The sequence below is a fragment of the Rattus rattus genome, chromosome 9, assembly GCF_011064425.1.
Source record: "Rattus rattus isolate New Zealand chromosome 9, Rrattus_CSIRO_v1, whole genome shotgun sequence".
Lineage (NCBI taxonomy): Eukaryota > Metazoa > Chordata > Mammalia > Rodentia > Muridae > Rattus > Rattus rattus.
Genome location: NC_046162.1, coordinates 930024 through 954681, shown reverse-complemented (window position 1 = coordinate 954681; position 24658 = coordinate 930024). Strand labels below are relative to the sequence as shown.

General features: G+C 49.9%; 1 protein-coding gene across 1 annotated transcript; it reads left to right on the top strand.

The window, feature by feature from the left end:
• The first annotated feature begins 923 nt into the window (after window positions 1-923).
• Mmp25 (matrix metallopeptidase 25) lies at window positions 924-13866 on the top strand. Its single transcript, XM_032913819.1, has 10 exons — window positions 924-1184; window positions 1596-1728; window positions 3859-3994; window positions 4093-4382; window positions 11192-11368; window positions 11469-11553; window positions 12324-12406; window positions 12773-12925; window positions 13004-13261; window positions 13438-13866. The coding sequence occupies exons 1-10, from the start codon at window positions 924-926 to the stop codon at window positions 13707-13709; spliced, it is 1848 nt and encodes a 615-aa protein (XP_032769710.1). The 3' UTR covers window positions 13710-13866.
• Window positions 13867-24658: the final 10792 nt, after the last annotated feature.

Genomic DNA, 24658 nt, shown 5'->3' with positions numbered 1-24658 from the left:
AGGATACCAGTGTTTTAGTTTACATCTGCAGTTTCTTCATCCTGCCTGCTATTTATTTGGTCTAAAATGCAGATGGATCTCCCCCTGCTGCTCAAGGTACCGGCAGTCAACAAGTCCCAGTGGCCACTTTCCTTCCATTCTGATCCGCAGCCTGCGCCCTAATTACTCGTCATTACCTTTTTTTTTTTTTTTTCTTCTCCTCGCGTGCAGGTTTTGGATTTAAAGTCCGGGGAGGGCTGGGGCACCTTGAGATGGGAACAGGACCTGAGTTTAGAGTCTAGAGGTGCTCAAAACAGAGGTTTGCACATCTGGGTGGGTTGGAACAATGGTCCGGGGCAACCATACTGCGCACAGCAGGCTCCGGCTGGGATCCCGCGGCGAAAGGAAGCTACGGAGCTCTGACGGCCAGCAGCCTGGGGTCCCCAGGCAGGACGACAGGATGCGTGGGGGAGGGGAGCTCCGGCTACCCCGCCCCGGGCCCGCGGTCCTGAGGAAGCAGAAGAGAGCCCTGCGACAGAGCATGGATCTGGGAACAGAAACTTTTAGACTGAGGCGGAGAAGTAGGGGACATGTCAGCCGACTTGCCCCACAGTAGTTAACCCTTGAGGTCATAGGAGAGTCCCTGCGTGCGGGCGGGGAACAGGAGAACCCCTGGCCCTTCTCTGGGACACTGGCTTCGGAAGATTGGACTACTTCCCCTACTGCGCCCTTAACGCTTCTCTGGGTGAGCCCCGCCCCATTCAGGCTCCCACTAGAAGACTGGGCAGTTGGCGCCTCGCCCAAGCCGGACAAGCACCTGGAGGAGACCGGAGTAGGGGACCTCATTGCCAGACCTCTGGTCCTTCTTGCGCCTTCTCCACGCTCCCAGGATCCCTCACTCCCCATCCCCACCTCGACCCTCGGCTATCGCCGCTCAGCCCGTGATGTGCCTCCCAGGATCCCAGATTTCTCCTGCCCATCTCTACTACCCTGTGTCGGCTCCCTGCCGCGCCGGGTCCCTGACCTCCTCGATCCCTCCAGGGCGGCGGGAGTCAGGGCTCTTTCGAATGCCCCTGCGGTCCGTCCAAGCTGAACGCATCCTGAGGCTGCAAGCTCTGGGTCTCCCGTTACTGGTGCTTCTGTTGGTTCTGCTGCAGCCGGTGCGAGCTCAGAATCTCAGGGCGCAGGACGTGAGCATGGGCGTGGTGAGTTGGGGTCTGCCGGCTTCTGGGGTCACACAGAACCGGTAAAAGGAAAGGAGAGGGCGGACTTCTGAGTCTGAAAGAAAGGGGGGTGGCTTCAAATGTCCTGAAGAGTGACTGAGGGTGGGCTCTCGGAGCCCTGAATTACTGGCTCTATCAGGAGGTTTGGTGACTGGGATTCAGAAGTCTGGAAAGGAGCTAAAGTGGGAAGCTGGGGCCTCAGCTTGCTGGATCTATAAAAATGGCAAACCCAGGACTGGGGGCCGTGGCTGTGTGTGTAAAGAAGGTAGGTTCTATCATCCAGGGCTGGGCGCTGTGGCTCTGGCTTCCCTGGAGGGCGGGACTTTCAAATAGTAGTGAGAAGCGAAAGCCCTGTCCCTTTTAGGGTTTCATCAGTCCTCTCCTATGTCCTAGGACTGGCTGACTCGCTATGGCTACCTGCCACCGGCGGATCCTGTCCACGCCCAGATGCAGAGTCTAGGGAAGCTGCAGGATGCGATCAAAGTCATGCAGAGATTTGCCGGACTACCTGAGACTGGACAAATGGGTAGGTAGCCCGCCCTGCTGCGGGGCAGTCCTGCCTCTGTGATTCGCCCGGAGTCTTTAAACCTCAAGGTTGTGCCTGATTCTCAAGAGGTTGAAGATGTTGGTCTCAGGTCCCAGCCCCCAGACCTTGGAATCCCCCTGGCCCGGCTTTGTCTGGCTTCAGCTTCCGGGATAGGACAGATCCATCCCCATTCCAACAAAGAAAGAACATTAAAATGCAAAATTATTTCAGATGAGGCCATTCTGATGCTAAGAGCTGCAGTCTGATTAGGGTAGGCCACCGTTTTGTTTTTGTTGACCATCTTCCTCCGTAGCACAGATTGGCTTCGAACTCTGTATCCTCCTGCCTCAGTCTGAATTCTGGAATTCCAGGTCGGTACTATACATCCAGCTGAGCAGACCACTCTGAAATATGTCCTATGAGAGTATAAACTTCGGTCACAAATAGGACACAGCCACAGGAAGACATCTTAGTAACTGCAGAACTGTGACAGGCACAAGTTCATCTGCCTGGAGTGAAAGACAGGCTGAGGAGCTTAGGTGATCTGGGAAGAGGTTTCAAAGAAGGGGGGTGGGGTGGTCAAAGGGGAAGAGTAACCTCATATAAGTTGCAGGGTTAGCTAGTTTTACTGTGGAGGTGAGCATTCCTCTCTGTTTCCTAGGCTGGCCTTGAACATGTGGTCCTCCTGCTTTAGCCCCCTGAGTAGATGGAATACAGTTGCCAGGCCTTTGAGCTCAGCTCTGGTTTGGTCTTAAGCTTCTCTCGTTTGCTGATGGGGAGCAGAGGTGGGAATGGGGCAGAAGCTGAGTCCAGGGAGTATATTTTGGAGGTAGAGCCAAGGGCTTCCCTCTGGAGTTAAATAGAAAGGCAGAAGGAGCTTGGAGAATCTTCAATAGCTACAAGGAAAAAAATTCCCCTCCCCTGCCGGTTCCTTCTCAAACAATTAGAACAGAGTCTGAGATCACTACGTTCTTGGTTACTGTCTGCTATTGCTACCAGTGAGTTGTGGTTTGATCTTATTTGAAGATGAAATGACTTCTGAAAATGCGTGGTGCTTAAAAAAAAAAAAAGGCTTTACAGATAGAGCTGATTTGAGAATAGATGGTTATCTACTGGGGGCGGAGACGACAACTGCTGGTCTTCAGACTTTGATCAGAATCCTGTGAAGATGTAAACCAGGCCAGGTGGTGGTGGCACACGCCTTTAATCCCCACACTCAGGAGGAAGAGGCAGGCTGATCTTCAGAGTGAGTTCCAGGACACCATGGTCTACACAGAGAAACCCTGACTCAAAATAAAAAACCAGGAAGAAAAAAAGATGATGGACAGACTTAAGGGGAGAGGTGGCTTAGTGGAGCTCTGGGCCCTAAAAGGAAAGGGGAGACGGCAGGGCTGGCAACTAAGTACTGGCCTCCTCGAAAGCCTGAGAGTTTGATCTCTAGAATCCAGCTCGAGAGGGCCCTGATGGAGTGCCCTTGTAACCCCAACTCTGGGGCGGCAGAGATGCAGACCTTTGGGGCTCACTGCCCAGACTAACCTAGTTGGGGGGCTCTGGACCAAGTCAGAGATTCTGTTTCAACCCCAAACTAATGGCAGCCCTTGTGGAGCAACAGCCAAGGCTGAGCTCTGGCCTCCACACTCACAGGGGCACATGTGTCCCCCCACACATACATATACAATCCATTTCTCCAGCATCTACCTATTGGGTCTAGGGAAGTGGTACAAGGGACCCAGCTTAAGCCTCTAAGTGCCTTGGATAGTGGCCAGTCCACTCATGGCCCAGTAGAAAGGGGGCCTGGCTTGAGCTGCCTTTTACTGTGACTGTCTAGGCTCCACATCAGGCCATGAAGCCTTACCCAACTTCTTTCTTAAAGATTTATTTACTTTTACATATTTGGTTGTTTGGACTGTGTGTGTATGTTTATGCATCATGGAGGTCAGAAGAGAATGTCGTGTCCTTTGGAACTGCAGTTACAGACCGTTGTGAGCCACTATGTGGTTGCTGAGACACAAACTTGGGTCTTCTAGAGGAATAGCCAGTGGTCTTCAGTGTTGGGTCGATGTCTTGGTTAGTTGGTGTCACACATCAAGGACTGTCCTATTGTTCACCATGCCTTGCTGTCTCCCACAGACCCAATAACAATAGCCACCATGCACAAGCCCCGTTGCTCCCTGCCTGATATTCTGGGGCCTGCTGGGCTGGTCAGGCGCCGGCGTCGCTATACTCTGAGTGGCAGCGTGTGGAAGAAGCGCACCCTGACGTGGAGGTAAGCCTCGGTCTGCCCCTCCCTTGGCCTGCTGACTAGACCCCAAACTTGCCTGGCCATTTCCTCCACAGCCACAGGATCTCCTTCTCTCTCCTCAGTATCCAGTCCTTCTCTCAGAGCTCCCAGTTGAGCCAGTCTGTTGTCCGGACCCTTGTGAGCTATGCCCTAGATGTCTGGGCTGTTGCGTCAGGCCTAACGTTCCAAGAGGTGGATTCTCAGTACCAGGAGCCTGACATCGTTATCCACTTTTCCCGGGCCTACCACCAAGACAGTTACCCCTTTGACGGGCCTGGTGGCACCCTGGCTCACGCCTTCTTCCCTGGAGAGCACCCCATCTCTGGAGACACTCACTTTGACGATGAAGAGACCTGGACTTTTGGGTCAACAGGTAAAACTTTCCATCTTCAGTGGGGTTGCCTCTTCAGATCTGTCTGTGCCAAAGAACTAGGTTTGAATTAATGGATTGATGGAAGCTGTGTCAGTTGGTCATGGATCCCCAGAGGGATAGGAAGTATAGACTACTGTGGTATACTGCTTATCTGCACACACAAACACGTACACACACAGCCCAGCACGGTAACACATAGCTTTAATCCCAGCACTTAGGAGACAGTCAAGTGGCTGGTTAGTCTGGTCTGCATAGTGAGCCCAGCCTGGGTTACACAGTGAGAGCCACAAACAAACAAACAAAAACTTTTAAATTTCATGTGTATGGATGTTTTGTTTACCAGAGTGTCTGTGTACCACATGTATTGCCTGGTTCTGTGGCAAGCCATTCGGGCGTGTGGAACCAGTATCACATATGGATATGACCTACCATGTAGGTGTTGGGAATTGAACCTGGATCCTATGGAAGAGTAGCAGCCAGTGCTCCTAAACCACTAAACTACCTCTCCAGTTCCTAGCCTCCTCTGCACCGCACCCCCACCCCCCAAAATTTTTTTAAAATAGATTTTTTTGAGACCTAGTCTTATCATTGTACCCCGGCTGGTTTTGAGTTCACTATCTATTCTAGGCTTTCCTGAAAGAGATTTACTTTAAGGAAATGGCTCGTGGGGACTGTGGGAACTAGCACAGCCAAATTTTGTAAGGCAGAATGAAAATTCATGCCAGATTTCTGCTTCGGTCTTGAGACAGAATTCCTTCCCTAGATCCCTCAGTGTCTGCTGTCAGAGCCCTTTTGTGCTTGGTCCGTCTGCACTGGGGTGACCTGTGTCACCGAGAGTGGATGGCGGTCAGGTCTGAAATACCTTTACAGCAACATCTGGACCAGTGTTTGGCCAGTCCATTGAGACACAACCAAATCCACTTAAAATTACCACTACAGGGGCCTTTCAAGTGCCCAGCTCAAGGCTGAGCTGGTGTAAAACATTCCATCAGGTGAGGTGGAAGCATGGCTGGTACTTACTATACACGCAGAGGCAATTGCCAGAACTCGCAACAGAAAGTCCTGAGGAGGAGGCGGTCTGTGCTCTTGGATAGGGTGGCGGTGACTTTCTGCTCAAATACATACCAAGTGCGGGATATGGCGGTACTAAGGGTAACGGCACATGCCGGCAATCACGGTGCTTGAAAAGCTGAGGCAGGAGGATTGTAAGACTTTTGAGACCAGCTAAAGGGATACAGCAAGACTCTAACTCAAGACAAGCACTTTTATTTTATTTTTCTTTTTTTCGGAGCTGGGGACCGAACCCAGGGCCTTGTGCTTGCTAGGCAAGTGCTCTACCGCTGAGCTAAATCCCCAACAGCACTTTTCTTTTAAAGACAGGCTTCCGAGCAGTTGTGTGTGGAAGGCTAAAGCAGGTTTGTAGCAAGTGTGAGGCCAACCTGGGGCTACATAGTGGGATGAAGGCCAGCCTAGGCTACAAAGACTGATCCTGTCTCAAACAAAGAAAAACAAAGAACCTCGAGCACCATGGGCATCACTGGCCAGATGGGCAAAAGCACAGGGGACGCACAGGGAGAGCACACAAACCAGTGAGTGGAGTGCTGTGTAGCCGCAGATGGGAGGAGCTATTGAGTGGAGCACGGTCTGGAACACCCATGTCTAGAAACCAAAGTTGTGGCCTCAGCGGGGATGTCACACATGCGTGGACCCTGTGTTGTAAAGGGTTTCGGGAAATAAACAGAATTTAAACAACAGGTTTCGGGAAGCAGGGAGGACCCATCAGGTAGCTCTGCGTCCTAGAATGTTCCTGGATGCATGGGGAAGTGGAGTGGAGGGAGGCAATGAGGCAGGAGTGGACAAAGAATCCAGGGAGGAGGATCTGGGGGCTGATGGCGGACGGCTAGACCTGAGGGACGTTGGAGTAGGCCCAGATTATGAGCTCTCCAGATCCTCTGGTGACAGGGAGGATGGGATGGTAGCTTAGCATCCTACAAGATTGCTACTGTTAGATTAACCTACTCAGGGGACGGAGCAGTGGGAGGGCAGAAAGTGCAGGCGGCCCAGAACATAAACATCCTCTTTAGAACCTCCATCCCGGGGCTGGGGAGATGGCATCTCGGTAAGAGCACTGGCTGCTCTTCCCCAGGATCTGGGTTCAATTTTCAGCACCCACGCGGCAGCTCACAACTGTGTGTACCTCAGTTCCAGGGTTGCTAACACCCTCACACAGACACACATGCAGGTCTTGGGCTCCGGGTTCTATCCCTGGTCAGGTTTCCCAGAAGAAGAGTTTCAGATAGAAATTCTTTTGTTATTTTGTCCCCCCCCCCCTCCCCATCTGAGGACATAACCCACCTTGGCTCTACCACTGAGCCCCAATCCCCCAGAAATTCTTTTTTTTTTTTCCCCTCACCCTGCACTGAAGATTAACCTCTTGGTTTTCTTTTTTTTTTTTTTCCGGAGCTGGGGACCAACCCCAGGGCCTTGCGCCTCACCACTGAGCTAAATCCCCAACCCCTCCTCTTTGTTTTTTTTTCTTTTTCAGATTTTTTTTTCCCAGGGGGGTTTTTTTTTTTCCGGGAGGGGGGGGGGGGCAGGGTTTCTCTGCCAGGGTTCCTCAGGTAGCCCTGGCTGTCCTGGAACTCTCTCTGTAGTCCAGACTAGACTTGAGCTCAGAAATCCACCTGTCTCTGCCTCCTGGGGGCTGGGGTTAAAGGTGTGCACCTTCACCTCCCTGCCAGATAGAAACTCTTAAGCAAGTAATTTCTCAGGGGAAGGGGTAGCAGGAGGAAGAAATAATGGAGTTGAGCAAGGATGTGGGGCCAGTTCTTCTCAGTTTGCTGTGCTGGGGTAGGATGATGGGGAGGAGACAGCTGTGTCTGGTGCCCAGGCTCTGTGGGGCACTCACTGAGGCTGGAGATGCAGGCTGTGCGGATGCTGTGAGTGCTCTGCCACTGAGCCACACACATCTCCCGTGCAAGTAGGTCAGCTTCGAAGCTGAATCAGTTTAGCTTCTTCTGATTGCGGTAAGCACAGATGACGCTGCCGTCTTGCACTGTTTCCTCAGCTAGAGATGAGGTAAGGAGGGTGTCCGGTGGGTGTTTCCTTCTCACTTGTGGGCACCAGCTGCAGGGCTGCTGCCTGGATTCCAGCCTGGGGAGAGGGATCGGCAAGGTTTGCCCAGAAGAAATGGGAGAATTTGAAAGTCAAGAAGAGAGCAATGGAGAACCTGGAAGTCAAGAAGTAGTGGCTGGGAAGGAGGAGTTAAGAGAGGTGGGGAGCTGGGTGTGGCAGTACACGCCTATAATGTCAGCATTTGGAGGCAAAGGCAGGGTGGTCTATGTGAGTGACCAGCCAGTGAACAAGTTAAAGAGTTCTAGGCCAGCAGGCAAGACACATGGCCTTTAAAAAAAAGACAAACAAGGGCTGGAGAGATGGCTCAGAGGTTAAGAGCACTGACTGCTCTTCCCAAGGTCCTGAGTTCAAATCCCAGCAACCACATGGTGGCTCACAACCATCTGTAATGAGATCTGATGCCCTTTTCTGGTTTGTCTGAAGACAGCTATAGTGTACTTACACATAAAATAAATAAATATTTAAAAAAAAAAAAAAAAACAAGATGCAAAAAACCAAAACAAAACCAAATAACAGCAACAACGACGAAAAAACCCCAGACCTAAAAAAATGAAGGTGGTGAGAAAAGGAGAAGTAGTTAGACATTGCCACACCACAAACAAATGGCAGAATGTTTACCTGGCCAGGATTTGGTTATGTGGGAACAAGTGACCTTTCTGTGCCTATAAATTACATCTCCATGGATGTGAGAATTCCAAAGTAGAGTTCAGCATGAGAAGAATCGAGAAAGTGGAGGCTGTTATCACTGAAAGGCCAAGCAGCAAGGGCAGAACCTAATGTGACTGAATCCTGGCAGTCAGGCCCAAAGAGTGTCTCAGGATGACCTGTTTAAGCACTGGACCTTCCACTGAGTAAGTAGAAAGCAGGACGGATGTGGATGCATTTAGAGAAAGAGTGCACGTGGCATGCCTTTAATCCCGGCACTCGGCAGACAGAAGCAGGCAGATCTCGGTGTGTGGTGACAACTTTGGGATTTCTTTTTTTAAAGAAAAACACAGAGATGGTATAAGAGTATGTTTTCGTTTTAATCCTAGGCGTGGGATATGGGGCCGCTTCCGATTGTCCACAGAAGCCGATGGTGATTTGCCTCGTGCTCTGAAGGGGGCGTGATTTTGCCATCTGCAGATAGTTTCTGCGATTGTGTGACCTTTGGCATTCTGGGGACTTTTTCAGAGGACTGGTGAGGGTGGGTGGGTTGTTATTGGTTGGTGTGGCTTGTTAACTAGTTATGCAAAAAGAAGAAACAAGAAGAAGAAGGAATTCGCCATCTTGACAGTGAAGGTCAAGCTTGCCTGGAGGAACTCAATGTCTCTAGTCAGCAGGTGGTAGTCAGTAACCATATCATCACCCCTTTTCCGCACCCTGACTTATTCAGGGAGCTCTTTCCTTTCCCATCTATCCTTTTTTCTCTCTTATCTAGTGTTGTGAGGTTGAAAGGGTGGAAGAAAAGAGGTGAAGAACGGTGGACAAAGGAACCCACAAAAGTAGTCAAAGGCAGCTACTACATCTGTGAGCTAAGGATTACCTTGGATTCCTGAATACCTTGAAGCCCTGGGGACTACACATGCTAGGCAAGCACTCTGCCAGCTAAGCCACATCCCGGCTCTGCCTGTCTTGGGGACATAGGAAGTACATTCCCCATCTTTGAAGGGTTATGGACCTAGAGTACACGTTGAGAGGATCAAAGGAGCCATCTGCTAGGCCAAAGACAAAGGCAGGTGGTGACAGGGACCTGAACATTGTCCACCAGGGCTCTCAGGGTTAGTTTAGGTGATTGGGTAACTTTCCCTGTGTGCTTTAGCATGAGAAAAATGCAGTAAGAGGTTCCTGACCCGGAAGCCCCATGTTGCCCCAAGAGAGGTGAGATAAGGAAGGGAGAAGAGAACACCCGGTTAAGACACCGAACTTCCTCCGATTTCTCAGTAAAAGGATTCAGAGCAGTAAGCTGACCTGCAGCCAACATGGAAGTTCAAATGTAGTTCGAGGAGATTCACCTGAAAACGCCACATGTCGAAAGCTAGGGGCAGAGTCAGGGCACGGAGAGCGCCTATCTGAGCTCTGCTGCAGTCTTTGCTGATTCTTTTCCCTCTGCGAAATGATAAAAGACGGAGGTCTAAGATGTACGGAAGCCTAGCGTTAGCTCTTCCTACAATATGCTGAGTAGAGAGGCTTTACCAGAGGTGCTTGCACTTAGGAGGCAGAGGCAAGGGGACTGCATCACGATCTGATCTGACTGATCTGAATAGTGAATTAAAGTCTAGTCAGGGCTTCACAGTGAGACCAAGGCTTCAAAAAGAGAAGTCTTTCCTTGTTCTTTTTGCTTATAGACTCAGCAGCTGAGGACAAGACGATCCTCAGTTTACCTGTCAGTCCCAATAACCTCACTTTCAACTTGGTTAATGCTGGTTAGAAACGAGGCCGGCCCAACATCCGGGAACTTGGGCCGTGTGGACGGGTCACCTGACTCAGTCTCTTCCAGTCAAGCCTTATGCGATGAAGTCAGAGATCGATGAAGCCAAGCCTGAAGAGGCTCTGGTCTGACCTGGGTGGGATCCCAGGAGGAGAAGTGCTGCGGTAGCAAAGCCTGGCCGTGAGGCAGGGCGCCAGAGCCGCCGACTCTGCGGTCTGAGAGTGCTTGTTGTTAGGAGCTCTGAGCTCTGTTTGCTCCTACCATTAGAAGAGCTTCGAGTGGGAAGGGCAGGGGCCCTGGGGAGGAAGGAAAGATGGAGAGAGGAGAGGTGAGGTCTGAGAACTGACCAGAAAATGTGGATCCAAAGACAGGAGGGGATGAAGTCCCCCTGGACTGAAGATGGGGGAGCTTGGGGGTTGGTGTGTGTGTGTGTCTGTCTGTCTGGTCTGTATTGAGACACAGTCTCTCTATGTAGCCCTGTCTAAATTTTTTTTTTTTTTTGGTTCTTTTTTTCGGAGCTGGGGACCGAACCCAGGGCCTTGCGCTTGCTAGGCAAGCGCTCTACCACTGAGCTAAATCCCCAACCCCACCCTGTCTAAATTTTAATTTACTCTGTAGAGCAGGCTGGCCTCACACTCACAGATTTGCCTGCCTCTGCCGTGCCTTTTGAGTGGTAAGATTAGAGATGTGCACCACCACACCCGGCAGAATGGGTTTGTTGTTCCTTCCTTGCTTTCTTTTTCAAGGCAGGGTTTCTCTGGGTAGCCCTTGTCTTAGAACTTGCTCTGTAGACCAGGCTGGCCTTGAAACTCAGAGGTCCCCCTGCCTCTGCCTCCCCAGTGCTGGAACTAAAGGTGTACACCACTCCCTGCCCTACCCAACCCCCAGCTAGAGTGAGGGTTTCTAACCACAGGTTGAAATTAGTCAAGGATATTCTAAGTACCGGATACCCCAGGTTCCTGCCCTTAAGTTTCTGTATGCAGTCTTTCTTTCCCAGATGAGGGGGACCCCTTCTGTCCTTTTGGGTTTCATTCTTCCCCTACTCTAATGTCACTATTGCCAAGAAGAGATACTCAAAAATATTCACTGAATGGTTGCAGGAACGTCAGAACAATGATGCCATTTAGGAAGGGTTGGGCAGAGCAGAGGGAGGTCCTACTCCAGAGTCTCCTGGGTCTTCCACTTGGCCATTGGACCCCAGTCCTTGTGCTCTCTTCCCAATATGGGATGGCCACAACTTTAGCCTTTGGTCCTCTCTCTCCAGATGGTGAAGGAACCGACCTATTTGCAGTAGCAGTTCATGAATTTGGCCATGCCCTAGGCCTTGGCCACTCTTCTGCACCCAACTCCATTATGAGGCCCTTCTACCAGGGCCCGGTGGGTGACCCTGGCACATACCGCTTGTCCCAGGATGACCGTGATGGATTGCAGCAGCTCTATGGTATGGGAAGAGGGATGCCCTGAACCAGCCCCAGAAGTAGATTCCTTGTGGCCTATACAGCAGGTCCAGGGGACCCATATCTGTCTGACTCTCCCCACAGGGAGAGTGTCCCAAACTCCGAATGACAAGCCCACAAGGAAACCTCTGGTACCACCTCCCCAGCCTCCAGTCATGCCCCCTGACAGGTAAGTCTCCTACCAGCTGTGTGACCAGCTCCCTGTCCTCCATTAAAGGGGTTGGGAGTGCTGGAGAGATGGTTCAGTGTCTAAGAGTACTTGCTGCTCTATCGGAAGACCCAAGTTGAGGTCTCAGCGCCTACTTCAAGAGGCCCACTACCATCTGTAACCCCAGTTCTGGAGGATCTGACACCTTGTGACCCTTTCAGATACACACACGCATGGTATATACAAACACAATTAAAACTGAAAAGATGATCCCTTTGGTAAAGTGCCTGCTGTGGAAGCAAGAGGTGTGGATCCATTATCCCATCACTCAGACAGAGACAGGCAGATCCCTGAAGCTCACTGGCAGGGCCAGCCTTGGTGAATCAATGAACTCCAGGTTCAGCAAGAGAACTCATCTAAAAAAAACAAACAAACAAGGTATGACCAGGTATGGGGGAGCACACCTTTAATTCCAAAACTCTGGAGGCAGAGGCAGGCAGATCTCTGTGAGTTCAAGACCTGCCTGGTCTACATAACAAGTTCCAGGACAGCCAGGACTGCACAGAGGGACAAACGAAAACCCAAGAAACACAAGGCGAACAGCAGCAGAGGAAGCCGAGTTTTGTCAACCGTTGGCTCACACATACACAGATGCGTGTGCACCGCTGTCCGTGCAAGCGCACACAAGACACCCATGGGAAGCGTTCTTCCTTGCTAGAGTGCAGTCAACTGCAGTCAAGAGCAAGGAACCGGGGAGCCCTACCCCCTGCTCAGTCCCTTTTCCTCCCCAGCCCCTCCACACCTGTGCCTGATCGATGTAAGGGCAATTTTGATGCTGTTGCCAACATCCGAGGGGAAATTTTCTTCTTCAAAGGTATGCACTTTAGATGGCCCTTGGATCTGCATAAATGGCTTCTTATTTCTGGTGGACATACCCAGGCTGCAAAGCTTCCTGGGAGGTGGGATTGCTGTATGCGCGTGCGTGCGTGCATGTGTACATGCGTGCATGTATGTGTGCGTGTGTGTGTGTGTGTGTCATCCTGGTCAAGCCATGAAATGATCATCGTATGTCTGGTTATTTGCTATATAGAGGGATCCTACCCCTGCATACATTTTATGGGACAGGAAGCTGCAGCCCCCTGCCCAGCTACTCACTGGGTCAGACAGAGGGATGTTAGGGAGGGGGTAAGATCCCTTACCACATCACATCTACATGCTTTATTTTTTTCTTCCCCTGCAGGCCCCTGGTTCTGGCGCCTCCAACCCTCAGGACAGCTGGTATCACCCCGCCCTGCTGGGTTGCACCGCTTTTGGGAGGGGCTGCCAAACGATGTGAGGGTCATTCAGGCTGCCTATGCCCGACCCCAAGATGGCCGAATCATCCTCTTCAGCGGTGGGTAGAGGTCATGGGTCCTGGATAGGGTGGGTCTAGGGAACCCCCCTGCCCCCTTACCAACATGCCTTCTTCCAGGCCCGCAGTTCTGGGTGTTCCAGGAACGACAGCTTCAGGGTGCAGCGAGGCCACTGGTAGAGTTTGGGCTGCCCCCGGGAGAAGAAGTGGATGCTGTGTTCTCATGGCCTTTCAACGGCAAGACATACCTGATCCGAGGCCAAAAGTACTGGCGGTATGACGAAGTGGCCGGGAGCCCAGACCCTGATTACCCGCGTCCTCTGAGTCTCTGGGAGGGCGCGCCCTTTGCCCCAGATGACGTCACCATCAGCAACACAGGTGTGGGGAGCGCTGGAAGTCCTCATCTCTAAATTGTGGTCCCTGGGGGAGAAAAGGGAGGGAGGAAGATGGAGAGAGGGAATGGCAGATGGGGCATCCTGGGAGTTGGAATGAGAAAGGAGCATTGGCTTTGGGGCAGGTCTAGACCAAGACTCTGAATTGTCTCCTCCCTACAGGTGACACTTACTTTTTCAAAGGCACCCATTCCTGGCGCTTTGCGAAGGGCAGTGTCAAATCTGAGTCAGATTCCCCCCAGCCCATTGGGCCCACGTGGCTGGACTGCCCTGCCCCGAACTCTGATCCTCAAGTCCCCAGTCCCCCGAAAACGACACCCGAAACCGGAAGCTGTGATTGCCACTGCGAACTCAATCAAACCTCGGAGCAGCTGTCACCGACCTTCCTGCTGCCCCTCCTGCCCCTATTGGCTGGAGCCATCTTTTCTTGCTGAAACCTGGTCCTACCTTGCAGACTTCCTATACAGAAGGAAGACAGAGTCTCCCGCAGCTGGACCTAGTGTAGGGTCTAGGGATGCTGTGAATCCTCACGATCTGTTTCCACGTGCACAGAGCTGATCGCATTCCTAAAAGAAGCCCGCGGACACCTGAGCTTTCCTTCCTGAGCTTGCTTTCTGTTAAGGCGCAGGGAGCTGTGGCCATAGTGAGGGTGGCCGCCGCCAGGGGGCGGTGTGCACCTTCTCCATCGCCAGGAAGGGCCGGCCGGCCGCAGCCACTGGAACCCGTGAGAATTGCAGCTTGGACACACAGTGCGCCACCCTGTCCCATTGCTCCTTAAACCAAGGCAACACCACACCAAGGTTGTGTGCTGACTTCTGCTGAGTTGATGGCTTTCTGGGAATCCCCACTCCTCTGATTCTCCACAACTGGTCACACTGGTCACAGTGGGTTGATGACTGTACCCTGACTAGATGTGTTAAACAGGACCAGGACCTCTTGTAGCCTCTGAATGTGTTCCTGAACCTTCCTACCATGTTCTACTCCCTCTATGTCCCTTTAAAGTCCTTGCCACAGGGTAGGGATGTAAGCCCAAGCACCGTCACCTCCTCTGAGGGTGTGTGTCGAGTCTTGGCTGACTTCAGTGTTGATGTGGATGGGATTTCTCCATGTCTGGCCCAGATGATATCATTTTAGGTCACCCTTATCCCAGAACACAACCTGGGGTGATCACCCTGAATTCAGGATTGCCCAGAGTCAGTCAGGGATCTTATGATACCCGTCTCTGTCGCCAACTGAAGTGGCCATAGCTTCTATCTTAGGACAGTTTGGTTTCCATCTGCACAGTGCAGCTGAGGCTGGCTGAGGGGGCTGAAGGTTCTGGATCATGGGTGTAGGACTCGGATCCTCTACAAGGGCAGCTTTTAACCGCTGAGCCGGGGCCCAAGCCCCTGCCATTGCCTTCCTAGCACTCCCAGGGTGCCCAATGATACGTGGTGAGCAGTGGAAAAAATCTGAGGTAGCTTCCTTCACACCAACTTCCCCACAGATTCAGGACCTAGATCATCGCTTCTAGAATAGTCCACATCAGAATCGTCTCACGGGATTTTTTTTTTTTTTTCTGAGACAGGGTTTTTCTCTGTAGCCCTGGCTGTCCTGAAACTCACTCTGTAGACCAGGCTGGCCTCAAACTCCGAGATCTGCCTTTCTCTTCCTTCTGAGTGCTGTGTTCAAAGGTGTGTGCCACCACCGCCCAGCGTCTCATGAGTTTAAGAATGAAGTTCCCCTTCTCTTACCCTGAGTCCTCATTTAGGAATGAATGCAGTCAAGAGGCATAGACAGTTTGAGTCGTTTATTTAATAAGGCAAAAGAACCAAGCTTGGGCTGGAGGGTTGGCTCAGCGGTTAAGAGCCCTGATGGCTCTTCCAAAGCTCCTGAGTTCAATTCCTAGCAACCACATGGTGTCTCACAATCATCTGTAATGAGATCTGGTGCCACCTTCTGGCCTGCAGGTGTACATGCAGGCAGAATGATGTACATGCAGGCTGTATGATGTATACATAACAAGTAAATATTTACAAGGGCACTGACTGCTCTTCCAGAGGTCCTGAGTTCAAATCCCAGCAACCACATGGTGGCTCACAACCATCTGTAATGAGATCTGATGCCCTCTTCTGGTGTGTCTGAAGACAGAGCTACAGTGCACTTATATGCATAAAATAAATAAATCTTAAAAACCAAGCTAAGTGGACTACCTCAGTGTGGGGGAAGCAGTCTAATGGACTCAACCAGCGAGGGGTTTATGAATATGAGAGGTGGGATATTTATTGGGCAATATGACCTTATTTCCATCTCAAATCAATTCCATTGTTAGCTCCACAAAAGGGAAGGAGTACAAAAGTATTAGGAACTTTTGTTTTATATACACACAATATTCAATATTATATATATTGAAGGTTTGTAGGTTGAGTGTCCTTGTGGTTTATTTTCTGGTGTTGTGGGGACAGTGTAACTGCAGCTTCAAGGAAATATAGGTACAAGAAGGGTAGTCTGGCTACCAGGGGACAGCCACCAAGACGCAGCTGTCCTAACCCATCTGGTTCCTTGATACAGGATGGTCTCTACTGGAACCTGAAGGATTTTAGAGAAGCCATTAGGAGAGTGTGTGAAAGGTCAGCAGCGCCTTGTACCAGTCCCTCATGGGCCTCATCAGGTTCTGATTGGAGCCTCATACTGAGACGGTAGTTACTGGCTTTTCTGTAGAGCCACGTGCTTCCGATTCGGTCAGCTTTGCTATTTCATCCCCAGTGGCAAAGACTCTTATTTTTCACCTTCAGTGTTTTGTTTGTTTAAGATGGCTGGCCTGAGACTGTCTGTGTAGACCAGGATGGCCTCATACAGAGATAACCTTAATCCTCTGCTGGGATTAAAGGTGCGTGCTATCCCAAAGGGCTCCAAAGTGTTCTTTATCTCCACGATTTAATCAAATTAATTCAGTTTAATTCAAATATTAGAATGAGGGGGTGGGGTAGCTGAGTTTGACTCAGGAAGAGAACGAAACATCAAACCATGGTTGGAGCGGCTGGAGAAATGCTCTACATTCACAGAGCATTCCGTTTTGGTTCCTGGCATCGGAATGGCGGTAACTCCAGTTCCAGGGGATCTGATGCCCCCTTTGGACCTCTGTAGGCATGTGGTATGTTTGCAAGGGAAACACTCATATACACCAAAGTTAAACCTTTTTAAAAGGGTGGTCAGAGAGAGCCTTTCATTTCTTGTGAGCACTGATGGATCTGGGGCAGCAGGAATAAGACTGATAAGAATTCTCTGTCAGGGGTTGGGGATTTAGCTCAGTGGTAGAGCGCTTGCCTAGGAAGCGCAAGGCCCTGGGTTCGGTCCCCAGCTCCGAAAAAAAGAACCAAAAAAAAAAAAAAAAAAAAAAAAAGAATTCTCTGTCAGGAGAAGCTGCAGGCTTGGATGAGGTGGGATGTGGGGTGTTGATTTTAAAAGGAATGGAGGACCCAGTTGTTGTGAGGTTACAGGAGTCTTAAATGGTGAGGGAGGAGTGTTGTGAGGTCAGCAGTTTCTTCGGCCTCCTAGAAGAGTCATTTTGCTCTAAGAAAACTGGCTAGCTCTGGACAACACCAGACTGTCTTGGAGCCCTGAAACCTCAAGTCCTCGCCTCTTTCAAAGAACATTCTAATATTTACTTGGCCCCCTTATTCAGGCTGTGCACATTTGCTTTGACTCTATCCTTGGGACCCCCCTGTACCTTCACCCCAATTCTTTTTCCAGTCACTCTAGTCCTCTCCTGAGTAACAAAAGCTGTTCCTCAGGGTCAGGTGCCAGAGCTGTGGTCATCATGGGGTGGGCAAGGCTGCATCTCAGGGAGCTGGAGTTTGTGAATTTGAAAGAGTCATCCACCCGGTGCTGCTTTTAAAGGGTCAAGGGTTGCAGGCCTGAGGGGGTCGTGGCTGGCAGCTGAGGCCTGGTCCCTGCTGGAAGAATCTGAGTCCCCAAGGAGAGGTGAAGTTATAGCCTCGCTTATATCCTGGGACACTGCTGATGTCAGAAACACGGGGAGCCTGCTTTCTTACTTCAAGATGGCACAGACATGGGGTTGGGGATTTAGCTCAGTGGTAGAGCGCTTGCCTAGCAAGCGCAAGGCCCTGGGTTCGGTCCCCAGCTCCGAAAAAAAGAAAAGAAAAAAAAAAAAAAAAAAAAAAAAAGATGGCACAGACATAGTTGGAGTAAGGCGAAACCAAACTCTAATTGCATAAATTGCTCAATGTCCAACGTCTGGGTCCTCTGCTCTCCTCTAACGGGCTTGGGTCATGTCTCTGGCTCCGCCTTCTGTAGCATACGCAGTTTCTCGCATGTGTCTAGATGCTCCGCTCCACTGTCTCTGCTCTTCGTGGTAGTCACCCTACGGTATTGGAACCGCCAAATGCTGGGCTCTTCTGCTGAAACTTGCACCAGTAGCTTCTCCTGGGCTCTTTCAGGAACCCCAACCCTGCACACTGCTCACCACAATCTCTTCATGGCTTCCAAACAGTACCGCCTGATTTCGGTGAATCTTATGCTACTACCAAGTTTGGCTGCCAGCAGGCGGTACAACCCAGGCTGTCTTCGGAACACGGCTTCTGGGTGCTGACTCTCGGGAAACCCTTCCCAGATTCCACCTCCATGAGGTGGGGCTCTTCTTTTTTGGGGTGGGGTAAGGAGGAGGTTTTTTGAGACACGGTTTCTCTGTGTGTCCCTGGCTGTCCTTAAACTCACTCTGTAGACCGGGCTGACCTCAAACTCACAGAGATTCACCTGCTTCTGATTTCCAAGTGCTGGGATTAAAGGTGTGCACCACCACTGCCTGGTCGTAGGTCTTTTAATTACAACTGATTCTTTAGCTCCAGCTGACCAGCATCCCTTGTCCCAAATGTTTTACTCTAGTGGTTCTGGTCTCTTGTTAATAACAGCTAATTCTTCAGCTCCAGCTGACCAGACACCACAAATTCTTCATGAAACAATGGCCTGATAGAGCCTGTGCTTCCTTCTGGAACTCAACAGCCAGCCCTCCACTATCTGCACGGCCTTTGGTATTCTTATTGCCCAAGCTCTTACAGGAGCTCACTCAGCTCTCAATGCTCAAAGGGTCTTCTAGTCCAAAGCTTCAAAGTCTTTCCAAGGTCTCTCCTTCACAAGGCTGAATCACCACTATACACAGGAGCAATGGTCACCATGTGGGACTAGGTTTGTAGTAAGGCCTGGAAGGCTCACCCATGTTTGCTGTTCTCAGAGAGCCAGGCAGATCATAAGTACTCAGTGAACACCCAGTCCTGGGTCAGCACTGAGGGGCCTTCAGGGGCTGCCTGCCCTGTCTGGTCTGGCACAGGCTTTGCTTCCTGTCATTTCTGTTTTGACATGGGTCTCGTTCCTGGAACATCAGACCGTACATTCAGGAGTAAATGTATCTATTGACCAGATTGATGGAAAAGTTTGGCTAAAAGGCCTGAGGAGATGATGGCTCAATTGGTAAAACGCTTTCCAGACAAGCTGGAGGAGCTGACTTTGCTCTCTAGAATTCATGTAAGGAAGCTGGGGGATGACCCAAATGGATAAAGCACTAGATGCACAAGAGAGAGGAGTGGAGGTTAGAGTCCCCAGTATCAGGTAGCGTGCAGCAGTGTGGGAACTGCCTGAACCTCTTCACATAAGAGGCAGACAAGGGGGTGGGGGCTGGAGAGATGACTCAGCTGTTAAGAGCACCGACTGCTCTTCCAGAGGTCATGAGTTCAATTCCCAGCAATCACATGGTGGCTCACAGCCATCTGTAATGGGATCTGATGCCCTCTTCTGGTGTGTCTGAAGACAGCGACAGTATATATATATATATATATATATATATATATATATATATATATATACAGAGCACACTGCCCTCCCGAGTCAAATGCCATCTGTGCAGTTGGGATGTGTGCGTGTCACATGGATGCCCATGTAACACCGATGGAGGGAGCTAATTTGAGATTCTCTCCCCCTCTCTCTTTATCTTCAAGACAGGGTTTCTCTGTGTAGCTTTTGGCTGTCCTGGAACTCACTTTGTAGACCAGGCTGGCCTTGAACTCGCAGAGATCCACCTGCCTCTACCTCCCAAGTGCTGGACTTAGTGGTGTGTTCCTCCACCACCCGGTGACATTCTCTTACAGTCATATTTCCCCCAAAACATTAAATTCCAACTGGAACCAAAAAACCAGAAACCACTTTTAGTCACAGAGACCTTTGGCCCTTATTACTGCCACACGTTTAGATTCCAGCCAATGAGAAACCATGCTGTTACAGTGAAGCTTGGTCTAGTATCGTTCATGCCAAAGGCAACCGCTTCATAAACATGCTATAAGTCTAATTTCTGCTCCAAACAGTAGATAATTAACTTGGTGCTGGTCCTTTTATCTTGCAGCACTCCTTTTAGATAACAGACTGGCATCAAATCTCAAAGCAGACCCCGTGATATACTTCCTCCAGAAAAGCTACAGACTTGTGCTAACAGGGCTGCTGCATGGACGAAACGCATTCGTTGTTGATTCCAAGCCACAGTGCGTCAGTGTCTCATTAAAGGAAGGAGATCAAAGCTCTTCTCCCTTGGTGTTGTTAACATGAGTAAGCCCAGGTTTGAATTCTTTACTTCATGCTGCTGTACCTTCCATCCTCTGTCCGTGAGTCTAAGCCTGAGCCTGCCTGAGTCTGTGCTTAACAAATGACTTCTATTTATCTGTCTGTCTGTCTACCTATCTACCATCTATCATTTATCTCTATATCTTTTATTTAATTATTTCTGAATAATAAATTGTATTTTAATTACAATATTTCTCCCTTTTCTTTCCTTATCCCAAACGCTCCCATATACCCTCCCTGCCCTTCTTCAAACTCATGGTCTCTCTATTTTAAATCAATTGTTATTGCGTGCATGTATGTATACATATATGTGCATATAGAGTATATATAGTTCTACATATAACCTGCTCGGTCTGTATAATGTTACTGGAGTGTGTTTTTAAGGCTGACTGACACTGGAGAACCAGCTGGTATGCTCGCCCGGGAAGGACCGTCTCCGGCTCTTAGGTTCACTCAGCTGCCTATCGTTCTTGTGTGGGGTTGAGGCTGTACACAGTGTCGTTCAGCATGTTCACTGGAGTCTCCACTCTCTGGATTAAAAAAAAAAAAAAAAAAAAAAGGTTGGGGATTTACTCAGTGGTAGAGTGCTTGCCTATCAAGCGCAAGGCCCTGGGTTTGGTCCCCAGCTCCGAAAAAAAAAAAAAAAAAAAAAAAAAAAAAAAAAAAACCCCCCCCAAAAAAAAACCAAACCACCGATTAAGTCAATTTATTAGAGTAGTTGACTCAGGCGTCTGCCGCTGTGACTTCACCCTCCATTCCTGACTCACTACCGAAGGGAATTATGTTTCCCCCTCTTGGAAGGACTGTGTAAGTCAGGAAATGACCCCACGTCTTAGAACTGTCACCACAGGGTGTTTCTCCCCATCGTACTTTTTATTAATTATTTGGAACATTCATACAATGTACTCCAATCACATCCACTTCCCATTCCTTCCAGGCCCACCCTTCCAACCCCCCCCCCAAAAAAAAATACCAAGTCCGATTTGTGTTGCCTATGTACTGAATGGAGCATGGTTAAAGTCCCAGTGGCAGCCCCTTAAAGAAACCGAGTCTTTCACCTCCTGACCCCCGCCAGCAGCCATCAACTGTGAAATGCTGCACTTCAACATCCCCGTCACAATTTCTAAGGAGCCTCTTCAGTGGCTTCTTGTCTACACTATTTTTTGGGGGGTGGAGGTGGGGGGCTGTCGCGGAATCTTTCAACTATCGATGAGACTGCAGTCATGGCTACAAGGGCAAAAGAAGCTTCCTTGCCCATAGCAGGCATCTCTAGAAGCATGGACTTCCTCATCATGAATGTCAGCCTGGTCTCTGGTGACAGGGATCACGTCAACATGGTCTCCGGAGGCAGCATGGACCACGGACATCAGCATAGTTTCCAGTGACAGCACGGATCATTGGTCATCAACAGGGCCTCTCCTGTGTCAGCATGGAGTATAGACCTCAGCATGGCTTCTGGCTGCAGCACCGACTGTGGACAACAGCACCACCTTTGGCGGTAGCATGGACCGTGGGAATACCTCACGGAGACTCAGTCCAGAAAATGAACCTCTCTTCATCTCAGACGTTCTGCTGCTGCTCAGAGTCAGGGTGATGGTGGGGTTGGGCAGCGTGTTTGGTGACAGGACCCACGAGTGCTCCAGGCTATTACACATCATCCTACCAGTACTCCAAGTACCGCTGTCTGGTTTGCATCCTGTTTGCAGCCTCCGGGCAGTGCCTTGGTCCCAGCTCTCCTCCCCTGCACGTTGAGCGGCTGATGGTAGCTGGAGCTTCCCAGTAACCCAGAATGGACCGCATTCTGCAACGGCGTGTTCCGTTGTCTGTGGTGGTCTTGCTCCCCTACCTGTCACGGCCGCTGTGTCAAGGTGTTTTTAGTGAGTCTGTGTCTTGTAGGCATGCGCACTCACTGGTCCTTTCAGTTTCTTTTCTTTTGCGCCTTTGATCAAGTCTGCATACACCTTCACCGGCAACTTCACGTTGCAGCTGATGAGCGTGATCCGGACTCGGTGAACTGCCGCCTCAGGTTCCACAGGCGTCTTTCCAGTATCTTTAAAAATCATGGCCGTGGTGCAGCTTCATGACCAACTTGTTGGTTAGTCAGGACAGGAGCCGACTGAGCGGAGCTCTGACTCATGCTCAAACCACATCATTTTTTTTTTTAAAGGTGTGTTTATTTATAATACACTGTAGCTGTCTTCAGACACACCAGAAGAGGGCATCAGATCTCTTTACAGATGGTTGTGAGCCACCATGTGGGTGCTGGGATTTGAACTCAGGACCTCTGGAAGAGCAGTCAGTGCTCTTAACCACTGAGCCATCTCTCCAACCCCCTCAAACCACATCTTAGAACAAAGCTCAGATGTATGCATGAACCACATCTTAGAAAGTCTCTGGCTCTTAAAGTCTGAGTTTGAGGCCAGCTTGGTCTACATAGCTGGCTGTTCACCTGCATCTTGCGTGTGTGTGTGTGTGTGTGTGTGTGTGTGTGTGTGTGTGTGTGCGTGGTTCTTTTTTTTTTTTTTTCGTGTTGGGGAAAATCTTTTAATTTAGGACAAAATCTTAATTTACCAAGAAAAAAAGTCCCTTCTTTTTTTTTTTTTTATAATATTATAGATGGGACATTTTTGCACCTTGATTTTTTTAAAAAAGACTTATATACTTATCTTATGTGTGTGAGTACACAGTCACTGTCTTCAGTCACACCAGAAGAGGGCATCAGATCCCACTACAGGTGGTTGTGAGCCACCATGTGGTTGCTGGGAATTGAACTCAGGACCTCTGGAAGAGCAGACAGTGCTCTTAACTGCTGAGCCATCTCTCCAGCCCTAAAGTTTTATGTTGTTGTTGTGTTTTAAAGATTTATTTATGTATGTGAGTACACTGTAACTCTCTTCAGACACATCAGAAGAGGGCATCAGATCTCATTACAGATGGTTGTGAGCCACATGTGGTTGCTGGGATTTGAACTCAGGACCTCTGGAAGAGCAGTCAGTGCTCTTTTTTTTTTTTTTTGGTTCTCTTTTTCCGGAGCTGGGGACCGAACCCAGGGCCTTGCGCTTCCTAGGCAAGCGCTCTACCACTGAGCTAGATCCCCAGCCCCCAGTCAGTGCTCTTAACCACTGAGCAATCTCTCCAGTCCCAAGTCCTCTCCTTTTAATTAATGGATTGATTAATTTTTATTTTATAATACCTCGAGTCCAGTTAGTACTGCCTGCTAGGCAACCGGACATGCCCAGGGGCACTTACTGGGCAGGGGAATGGGGAAGGAAAGGGATCTAACCTGGATGTTCCTGGTGCTGCAGGCCTGGTGCAGGCAGGCAGAGGGGTGGCCTGGCAATGGAGCTCGAGGAGGTAGGGGGACAGCATGAGATTCAGGACACTCCCGTATCTGTTAAAGCTCTCAGAATAACAGTCTCGTGCCTCTGCCCTCACTGGCTTGACCTTGTGCGTTTGTGGATGGGCAGAGCTGCAGTGAGCGGTGAGATCATCCGCACAGTGGCTGTGTACAGAAGCCAGTTTTTCACAGCTCTCTTTCCCATCCTCCTGCTCCTCCCCCCCTTCCGTCTCTCTTCCTCAATGTGCCCTGAGCCTTAGTCTGGGGCGGAGGCATTTGATGTAGGGATTTAGGGATGCGCACCGCTTCTTACCACACTGACCAGGTTTGAGTCTCGGCATTAACTGCTGCCCATTATATAGAGAAACTTCTTGGAATGACAGAGCAGCGCTGGCCTCTGAGTATGACAGTAAATAGTTAGAGGGCAGTTTAACATGTTCATTTAACAAGGGCTGGAAAGGTGGCTCAGTGCTTAAGAGCACTGTCTGCTCTTCCAGAGGTCCTGAGTTCAAATCCCAGCCACCACAGGGTGGCTCACAACCATCTGTAATGGGATCCCATGCCCTCTGATGGTGTGTCTGAAGACAGCGACAGCATATTCATATAAAATAAATTTTATTCATATAATTTATTCATATAAAATAAATTAATTGGGGTTGGGGATTTAGCTCAGCGGTAGAGCGCTTGCCTAGAGAGTGCAAGGCCCTGGGTTCGGTCCCCAGCTCCGAAAAAAAGAAAAAAGAAAAAAGAAAGAAAAAAGAAAAAAAAATAAATTAATTAAAAAAAACCAGTTAACGATATTATCTTTTCTCCTCTGGCCTATGGGTTCCTGAGCCATGGGCTTTTAAAATCAGATTTATTCTATTATCTCTTATATTATGTGCATGTGTGTGGGTCTCTAAGTGCCAATGCCTGGGTGGGGTCAGAAGCATGGGGTACCCTGGATCTGCAGTTACAGGTGGTCGTGAGCCACCTGAACCTCTGAGAGCAGGACATATTCTTAACCGCTAATCCATTTCTCTGGTCTCCCCACAAACAATTGGTTTTAGCCTTTAGCACTCTAGGACTTTAGGGCTTTGCAAAATTAGGTATGAAATCTCTCAGTGGAGCAGATCTCAGACTCAATCCAAAGGTATTTGGTTACCCCTGTAGCCTCCGTGACAGTCTTTCACCAGTGCACGCTCAGCCTGATTTTAGCTCATCAGGGAGCTAGGCGGCCATTTGTCAGATTCCTCTTCAGGTAGGAGAAGACAGTGACTAAATGTGAGAATAGATGTGTCTAGAGAAAGCCTTTCACTTCTTGAGAGTACTGAACACAAGGTAGCAAGAACTGGGCAGACCTCAACCACTCTGCCTTGCTGAAGCTGAACCAGGGTTGGTAGAAGCAAGGCTGTTGAAGGAGGAGGAAGTGGGGCAGGGTTGAAGGAAGAAGCAGAGAGA